Source organism: Diadema antillarum, unplaced genomic scaffold (genome assembly GCF_040938485.1).
Source record: "Diadema antillarum isolate AM-2024a unplaced genomic scaffold, OU_Dant_1.0 scf00000060, whole genome shotgun sequence".
Taxonomy (NCBI): Eukaryota; Metazoa; Echinodermata; class Echinoidea; order Diadematoida; family Diadematidae; genus Diadema; species Diadema antillarum.
The window spans coordinates 1,879,475-1,889,511 of record NW_027270949.1 but is presented as its reverse complement, the minus strand read 5'-3'; the positions used below and the strand labels follow the sequence as shown (position 1 = coordinate 1,889,511).

The window sequence follows — 10,037 nt, the reverse complement described above, 5'->3', positions numbered from 1 at the left end:
AAAATAATGTGGAGTTAATGGTGTGATGGGGTTGTGCGCGTTTATATGATGGAAATCTTATGTGACTTTGCTTGACGTAATATCATTACGGTGTGAGTACTTGGCATCGAAAGTGAGAATGAATGAGAACAATAATATTCATCTTTTCATCATTTCATCGTTTCATCGTTTCATCATTTCATCATTTCATCGTTTCATCGTTTCATCATTTCGTCGTTTCATCATTCCATCGTTTCATCATTTCATCGTTTCATCATTTCGTCGTTTCATCATTTCATCGTTTCATCGTTTCATCATTTCGTCGTTTCATCATTTCGTCGTTTCATCATTTCGTTAGTTCATCACGTTCATCATTTTAAAGTATTGTTAAAGAGAGTTAAGTCAGTTTTCTACACAATGTTGGAAAAGCAAACATGTAGACACACAAACTTGTATATAGTGTTTACAAGTGCGAAGTAACAGATTATAGCGTTTTGTACGATAATTGCGGAGTCGTATGTTTACCCGATAATACGGAAATGTGATATCATTCTAGGTATAATCATGTGTAAATATGAACACACGATTTTCGCAAGATAACGATCGAGTTCCCACTGAGCAGTGGAGTTCCAACATGGCGGATGACGCATGAAAGAGTGCTCATAGATGCAATTGAGACATATGAGTTCTTTGTCATGGTCACAACAACGTACAGTGACCCAATGAGGTCTATATGCATGGTGTGATCAATAACTTATGTGTTTCGTAATATAACGAATAAGGGTTCAAACAACTCGAAGTCTTTCAAATATATTCGGGAAAGAATACGCGGAAAAAATCACAAGAAAAAAAATGAGTGATTGATGTAATCGACGTTTTGATATTCCCAATGTTCATGATACATCTTTTACTCTACTACAAGTCGCACCTAGCTTCAATAGTTTACAAAAAAAAAATGTATCTTGTAATATCGTGTTATGTATATATAGTTGAACTTAAAAAAAAATCAGCAAACCACACGGTCATTGATATGCAATTATGTTTCGAGACGTAAGCATATCAGACGTTACACAATGATATTGAAGTTGTAAAGTATCGCGACTATCATGTCGTCGTTTATTTGTTAATTTTGTTTGAGAATGTGTTGTACAACATCTTAACATTTTTTTTTTTTGGGGGGGGGGTTTCGTTAAAGTTTTGTGTGTCTACATGTTTGCTTTTCCAACATTGTGTAGAAAACTGACTTAACTCTCTTTAACAATACTTTAAAATGATGAACGTGATGAACTAACGAAATGATGAAACGACGAAATGATGAAACGACGAAATGATGAAACGATGAAACGATGAAATGATGAAACGACGAAATGATGAAACGAAGAAATGATGAAACGATGGAATGATGAAACGACGAAATGATGAAACGATGAAACGATGAAATGATGAAATGATGAAACGATGAAACGATGAAATGATGAAAAGATGAATATTATTGTTCTCATTCATTCTCACTTTCGATGCCAAGTACTCACACCGTAATGATATTACGTCAAGCAAAGTCACATAAGATTTCCATCATATAAACGCGCACAACCCCATCACACCATTAACTCCACATTATTTTAACCCTCAACTCATGAATATTCATACATTTTGCATTATCTTGGAACTTCACTGCTTCACGACTCCGCTGCTCAGCGGGTACGTGATCATAGGCCTATCTTATGATCCTACTTGTACGTCGTGTTTACACATTTACACGAATATCTGTAATGATATGAAATTTTCTGTATGTATTATCGTGCAAGCATGCGACTCTACAACCTAACTTCGCAATAACCATAGAAATCATTTTAAGAGTCTCGCTCTCCACAGCTCCACAAGTCTCACCTGAGCGTGCTTAATCTTACAATCATACATAATTGATACGCATTTGCATACATTAATATTCATATGCTAGGTCATCTTGTTGGAGCTCCGCTGCCTCACAATTCGCTATTGGTGATGACTTATCCTACATACGTTACTGTTATACGAATTTGCATAGTTCTATTCATATCAATCTTTCGTATCATCGCGCAAAATCATACGACTCCACAACATACACTCAACACCAACCATACAATCAATTGAAAAAGAGAAACCCCTCACAGCTCCATAGCTCCACAGCTCCTTAGCCCAAACATAATTCATATATTAACATAAATGCATATTCATACATATTCATGAATAAAGCTTATCAATATTCATATATTAGTCATCTTGGAGTTCCACTACTCCACAATTCACTATAGATGATACTTAATACTTCATACGTTACCGGTATATATATACGCATTTGCATATATATCAACCTTTCGTATCATCGTGCGAGAAAACAAACAAACATAAAAACATAGCAAAAAAAAAAAAAAACACGACTCCACAATATGCACTCCACACTGTAAGCCATACAATCCGTTGCAAAAAATATAAAAAAAAAATGTAAGTCTCAACAGCTCCACAATCAAGTATCAAATAAACTTAAGCCCACATGCGTTACTGTCACGCCCATTCACAAAGTAAACATATCTGTGTCATTACATTTAATCTTTGCATATGCTGATATATTTTACCCTTTCATAATATTCATCGTGTAAAATCATACGACTCCACACAAGCCATACCATCGGTTGCAAAGAGTCACCATCCACACCTCCGCACACGCATAAACAAATCATATTTACATAAATACATAATCATACATATTCATGGTTTAAGCTCTTTCATATTCATATGTTAGGCCAATTTGAAGCTCCACAGCTCCACAATTCATTATTGATAATGTTCATTTCTTCGCACCTTACTGTTATATTTGCATAATTATATTCGCATCAACTTACGTGCAAAAATGATAGACTCCACAACATACACTCCACACTAGCCATGTTGCGAGAGAGTCACTCCCGCTCCACAACTCCACAGCTCCATAGCTCCACAGCGTACGCATAGTTTATACAATGTTAACATAAATGCATAATCATACATATTCATGGCTTAAGCTCACTAATATGATATGCTAGGTCAGAGAGCTCCACTGCTCCACAATTCACTATTGCTATTGCCACTCCCATTCACAGACTATTATATCTCACACTCATACATAATGCATGTACATTTACATAAATACATATTCATACATATTCATGATCATTACTATTCATGAGCTCATTAATATTCATTAGCTGTGGAGCTCCACCGCTCCACAGCTCCACTGCTCCACGGGGTGCGAACGGGTACATGTATATACTACTCAGGATCTCTTTGTTTCACCTTGTTTTTGGATATCTCAGCCATTTCAAAACCGATTTACATCAAATAAACTTTTAATACCCCTTAGAGTTGCATATGCTCTTTGACATCTTATAGAGTGGTTTCTGAATATCTCACAAAACGTTAAAAGCTAAATCCTCACCTCGACCAGAATTGTACACACCCTTTAACCAATTTTTTTTTTCTTGTGCTACTTCCGGGGCTAAAAAAGAGAGAGAGAGAGAGAGAAAAAAAAACAACCAACCAGTGTGTGTCGGGGGGGGGGGGGGGGGGGGGCACGTCCAAGTGGCTATAGACTGGATTTAACACTTGTATTCCTTTGCATTAATATATTCTTTTTCTTTTTTCTTTTTTTTTTTGTCTCCTCATCATCTTCATAATCATCAATAAAATGTGAATCACACACAGTTGACAAAGAAAAAGTTGTAAGTCCACGGAATAGATTGTAGGCATAGCGATCCAGGGACCTATTAATAGAGATTCAACTGATGTTAGCATTTTGTGCAGTTTACACGTCGGCGTACGACACACAACCAACCAGCGAGGACACGTACGGAAACCGTGGATGGAAATTTCATCATGGTTCAGCTAAGAAATTACCAAGTATTTACTCTATTAACGATTCTGATAACTTGTTTATCAGTAACAAATGCAGCAAAGAAGAAAAAGAAGCCAAAGGAGCTGGAGATTATTTCAGAAGTGAGTGGCGTTATACCAAGAGATTTTAGAAACCAGTCGGTGTAGTCCCGTGTGTTACATTCTGTGTAAGGCTCTGAGTGAAAGCTAAAGCGTGCATGCATGCAATCTATTCCTGTACTGCGACGCGCGCGACGACGTCAACACTCGTATAGGAAAGAGATGAGTTGAATTATATGTTGAAGATGAAGCGCATGTTCAGGATATTTCCCCAGATCTGTCTGTAGTGCATTGTGGACTATTTCTTTTTTATGTTTTCAACGTAGTTTAAAGTGATTTTAATCTAAGTTTTGCATTTACGTTTGTACAACGACTGTTGGGAATTTCTAGAACTAGACCCTAGTGATTGCTGAATTTTGTATATTGTACCTCTAGAAAGTGGCTTTGTTGTCCTGCACTTTCATGCTCTCTAAAATAGGGAAATACTAAATAGGCTGAGATAAAAATTTACATGCACACAGATCATAGTGTATGTAATAGACACATCATAGTACATACATCTATAAGCCTAATATAAGGGATTATGCAATATTAATGATTTCAGTACATTAAATTATGTTCGATTGTGCCCATGATTTTAAGTCTTCAAGAATTGATCCACCATCTTGTGTAAGTGGACAATGTTTACCACATGTAAGTTTACTGATTTTGAGCATGATACTAAACAATGTCTGGAAAAAGCAAAGCGTTAAATCCATGTTCTTGAGGAACGAACTTAACCCATTGTGAAGATTTAAGTCACAAGTATACTAGGGCAAGTGTCTATGCCTATGGGACATGCTTGTCGCTGCAAAGTTAATGGGTTAATGGATCAAAATAGCTGGTAAAATGTAGCAAGAGAGGAAAGCTTAAGCTTAACCTGTTAACTTCATATTGACTAATTTGTTACTAACATTTTTTCCCCTCTTGTTTTTCTGTAGTTCAAACCAGACGATTGTTCTGTCTTTGCAGCAAATGGGGACACGGTCCAAGTTCATTACACAGTGAGTACCGTGTAGAGTATCAGACATTGCCTGAGAGTTAATGGGAATCAGTTTCCAGAGTTACAGAAAATTATACTTGGGTAAAATGAAATCTGGAACACATTTGCCTGCCAGGTATCAGAATATGTCAGAATTCTCATTCATTCTCTCAGCATTGCTGTGACACAATGGGTAAATCATCAAATCAACAGACTAGAACAGGTTCTACTCATATCTTTATTAACAGACTGAAAGCTGCACAAAACAGAGCGGCGGATTACTCTAGACACAGTAGCATCACCACCATGAAAGTGAGCTTGGTTACAGCTCGTTATTCCGAAGGTTCGTTATTCCGAAGGTTCTTTAGTCCGAAGGTTCGTTATTCCGAAGGTTCGTTATTCCGAAGATTTGTTATTCCGAAGGTTCGTTAATCCGAAAATGTGTTGAGGTTTGTTATTCCGAAGGTTCATTAATCCGAAAATGAAATAAGGTTCGTTAATCCGAAAATGAAACAAAGCTCGTTGTTCCGAAGGTTCCTCATGGACCCTATATCACTTCGGATCAACAAACCTTCGGAATAACAAACCCTATTTCATTTTCGGATTAACGAACCTTTCAGAATAACGAACCCTATTTCACTTTCGGATAAACGGGCCTTCGGAATAGCGAACCCTATTTCATTTTCGGATTACCGAACCTTCTGAATAATGAACCTTCGGAATAACGCCACAAATGTTTGGATTAACAAACTCTTTTTCATTTTCGGATTAACGAACCTCTAGGTATAGGGAATTTGTGTGTTTCGGATTAACAAACCTTCAGAATAACGAACCTTCGGAATAGCGAACCTTCGGAATAACAAACAGCACCCATGAGCTTGACCAGGAAACGCAGTGTTGACACAGGGCAGGACGCATCACTACATTCAGTGTGGTGATTTCTGGTCACCTATCCAACCCATTATGAAAAGCCTCGAGTCCGGTCCAAAGGGTTCTTCAGAAGTTGCCTTCTACAAGCTTCATCCAAAAAACAACAACAACAACAACAACAACTACAAACAAACAAAAAAGCTTTTACAAGTGTTCATTCATACCAAGGACCATCACAGCATGGAATGCTTGCCATAGGCAGTCAGAGACATTACAAACGAGAACACTTTCAAAACAGTGGTCCTCCACCGCATTCAAAAGCAAAACAAGTAGCTTCATCTTACTTCTATCTCCGCACCACCAACATCAGTGCTGCCCTGTCTGGTTGGTCCCTGTATAGGGGTGTTGGACATTACCCCTGAACAAGAAGAAGAATTCTCAAAGTGCACTTCTGTCACACTTGCTGTGACATTGTACATTTATTGACCATATACAGTGTATGGCCATTGCTTTTACTTTTCTCGAGCTAGAATGTACATGGCTACAATTTTGTGTATAATCGGAGAGAGTGAAATCTAACAACCACTGTTGTGTAAAATGAAATATATACAAAATACATTTCCTCTGAGAAGAAACCAAACATTTCTGTCAAAGTTGTCCAGTGGTTCACCTCTCCTAGAAAAAGGAAAAAAAAGGGGGAGGGGTGTCAGGTGTTACTGCAAGAAGTTTGCAAAACATTGCTTTGGCCCAAGTTTGTTATTTGCAGCCTGGAACTTTAAAAGAACTGTTTTGAATGTGAATTCATGCATTTTTGTCTCTTTTCCTTGATGTCCAGGGCACATTTGAGAGCGGTGCTGTCTTTGACACCTCAAGGCAAGATGGCCGTCAACCAATCGACTTCAAGCTTGGCAGTAAGATGGTGATCCAAGGCTGGGAAATGGGAATAGAAGGCATGTGTGTTGGGTAAGGAGATATTTTGATTTTAAAGAGCAATTCAACACAGTAATCAAGTTGTCTTTACTGAACAGAATGAAAATTGAATAAGGAGAATAGTAGCTGTTTCACCGAAATAAGATGCAAGGTTGTACGTATAATTGTAGAAAAAGTTACACAAAATTTTAAGATTTCACATGCTATAATAAAATGCACTGTGATGTTTCAGTCACAACCAAACATGAAACTAGGTGAGTTGATGATATAACAGTCCTGCCAGCCCTCCATTGACTTGTTTACAATCTTCATCAATTTCATTTTGTCTTTTGAATGAAATTAAAACATACATGTAATTTTGTTCTCATTCTTTTGAATTATATTGTTCTGATTAAATGATGACCGTTTACTTTCAGGGCTGTTGTTTGTCAAATTATTGATAAAGGTAGAGGTGTATGTGATATTTTGTGTACAAATCAGTGTAAAATTTGTGAGAAATATCTTAAGATAGCAGTTAAATTTTCAAGCTGAGTGGGGGGATTGCTGCATGTATGTTAAAGAATAATTGTACTTCCCAACCCCCCCCCCCCCCCCCAAACAAGCAAGTAAACAAAGTAAGTTCAAAAAGGGGAAGGGGCACAAGGAAATAAACACCTTGAAGCATACTGGTGTGGTAAAGAAATCTTTGCATAAAATTTCAGGAAAGTTTGTAGTATCTATCAAATGCATGTATTGGGTATTGTTTGTGTTTATCTACCTGTGCTATGTGTTTTTGTTCATCTACAAGTATTTCTTGAATGCTGTCGTTTTCTTTTTACAGCGAGAAGCGTAAGCTGATAATCCCCCCACATCTAGGCTATGGAAAACGAGGCAGTGGGCCCATTCCACGTAAGCTATTCCCTGAGGTTGTGTGATGTCACCTATCAGTGCATGGTCGCGTTTTTTGTTTTAGCCCTTTGTGAAGGGCTGCACACTATCCCATTTTTTTTTTCATTTTTTTTTTTTACTGGTCCGACCTATCTTTCAGACTAGTAGGTTCCCAGTTTTTCCTTTTTGTACTGGTCCATTCCTGAAAAAGTTACTGGACCGACAGTGATTTTTACTGGTCAGGGACTGTCGGACCAGTGCCAGTGTGCAGCATTGCTTTATGTGCCATGACAGTCAAGGCTTAACTTGCCATGCTTTGCCATCATCATTCAGTATTTAAATCAACCTAAACTTGACTTACAGTCAGCTCTGCATAAATCAACAGATGTCAAATAATCGGCTAAATCGACGAAATTAAGTTCCAATGTGCATTGGTAACCTCATGTGTGTTATTCTGTACTGGCAGAAGTCACATATTGCCTAAGTCGATAGGTTTTTGTAATCCAATCAAGATCAACTTGCATGAAGTAAGTGTAGCAATATTCCTTGGCCCAACAGGAAAGGCCACAGTGACAAAATATGGATCAGGGGGATGAGGTAATCTCTAGTAATTGACAATTCATAGTTTACAGGTATCTGTGCCAGTTGGCAAAGAAAACATGCCAGTGTGCAAGCCAGTTGAAGAACAGAGCACTGCAAGGGTTTCGGAACAAATGGGGAACAAATGTTTCTCAAAACAGTAAAGATTACTTATGATGAACAAATGGTCACCCCAGCCTTGTGATGACTCAGTTGGAGGCAATCTGCATTTTGATTGATGGCTCAGGAGGTTTAGGTACTTGTTGAAACCCAAGTGAGTCTTGCTGAGTAATGGTGTGCGTTATCGTGTCGTCAATTCTAGTACAGACAAAACACTCTATCCCTTGGATAGGACATAAAATGGAGGTCCAGTGTGTGAGAGAGAGTCACAACTCATGCATGTTAAGGGTCCTGCTTCATCTCACAAAGAGCGGGGTATAAAACCCGGTGGTGTAGTCCGCCTCAAGCACTCATAACTGGATCCCAGGGAAGACCAGCTTGTGCAGCTTAATATGGGCTCTCTGGCCATCTTGTTGGATGGAAAATGAAAACAAACAAATGCCCTTCAAATTCATGAAATTCTTCCGTCAAGAGGTTTTTCATGCAACTGATTGACAAATTGCCCTACATCGACGTAAATAAGCACTGCATTGATCAGTGTTTTAGTAGTAGCCATGATAAAAATTTGCATCGATGTAGGGCAATATGTCAATCAGGGGGGCATTTCATGAAGCATTTTGGTCAGATATTTTCTGACAAACTGTTACAAGCTACTGAAATCCTTGCATCTGATTGGCTGAGAGCAAGTTTGTTTGACAACTTTGGACAAAATGCTTCATGAAATGCCCCCCAGTTGCATAAACAAAAGCCCTTATGTTGTAAAGCATATATCCAATGTGGTCAGAAGGGCATCATGTTTTATTTTTGTTTTTTCTTTTATTTTCCTCCCAGCTGATTCGACCCTCGTATTTGAGACAGAGCTCGTAGGGCTGGACAAGCCGGACCTGTCGCTGGCCAACAGGGTCATGAAACTGGTGCGCTTTCTCATCCCACCGGTCATCGTGTGTCTGCTGATATACTACATGTGGGAGAAGAGTGCCAAGAATCCCGCCAACAAGTCAAAAGGGGATAAAAGGGGTAAGAAGAAGAGGTAATGGTGTCCCCCCAACCCTTTTCCAAGAGAGAATAAAAAATCTGAAAGAATAAAGAACTAATCTCAGAGGAATGTAACATTGTGATCTTGCATCACGAGATCAGCATAAAAAAGAGTTGCACAGGTCAAGTTGCTCGTAGGCCTGAAAGTAGATATTGGATCAATGCTGTTAATTTCCAACTTGAGGGTAACTTTTGAGGGCAAAGTCTTTTTTTTTTTCTTAAATAAAAATCTGAAGTTTGGTAAAATGTGGAATTCATTGAAAGTAGAGTCGCTTTCCCCCCGCCTTTTTGTGTGTGTCTGCATCTGTGGACTCATGTTTCATTTGAATGACTCTTCCCTTTCCCCATTTTCTGCCAAAGAAGAACCTGAAAGTGTTCATAACCTCACCTAAAAAAGGGGAGGAGAAATCCTACACAGTCATGAGGAGCATTCATGCTTAAGAATAATTATAAGTATAGTGAGTGTGCCAATTTCAGCATAATCCTGTAATACCTTCATGGCAGTGACTGTGGAATCTTGAACAGTTTTCCCTATGTAGGCACAGTCAAGAGTATAAAGTCAGTGCATTTCAAAAAGACTATTTTCATCTAATTTTCTTGAGAGTTGAACTTCTATGTGTTTTTTTTTTCTGTCTATTATTGCAGTTGGTTGTGAACTACCATGCAATTTGATGAGTTATACATGTAC

The 10,037-nt window shown here is 38.2% G+C and overlaps 1 protein-coding gene across 1 annotated transcript; it reads left to right on the top strand.

Annotated features, from left to right (window-relative positions):
* The first annotated feature begins 3,823 nt into the window (after positions 1 to 3,823).
* Positions 3,824 to 9,584, top strand: LOC139716070 (uncharacterized). The gene is made up of 5 exons (XM_071627622.1): positions 3,824 to 3,990; positions 4,908 to 4,970; positions 6,654 to 6,781; positions 7,569 to 7,636; positions 9,146 to 9,584. The coding sequence occupies exons 1-5, from the start codon at positions 3,871 to 3,873 to the stop codon at positions 9,346 to 9,348; spliced, it is 582 nt and encodes a 193-aa protein (XP_071483723.1). The 5' UTR covers positions 3,824 to 3,870; the 3' UTR covers positions 9,349 to 9,584.
* Positions 9,585 to 10,037: the final 453 nt, after the last annotated feature.

What these genes read in the sequence shown, in the direction of transcription:
- LOC139716070 (XM_071627622.1), top strand. Translation starts at nt 3,871, where the DNA reads ATGGTTCAGCTAAGAAATTACCAAGTATTTACTCTATTAACGATTCTG. An exon ending in AGCTGGAGATTATTTCAGAA is followed by an intron (nt 3,991 to 4,907) that starts GTGAGTGGCGTT and finishes GTTTTTCTGTAG; the next exon opens with TTCAAACCAGACGATTGTTC. An exon ending in CGGTCCAAGTTCATTACACA is followed by an intron (nt 4,971 to 6,653) that starts GTGAGTACCGTG and finishes CTTGATGTCCAG; the next exon opens with GGCACATTTGAGAGCGGTGC.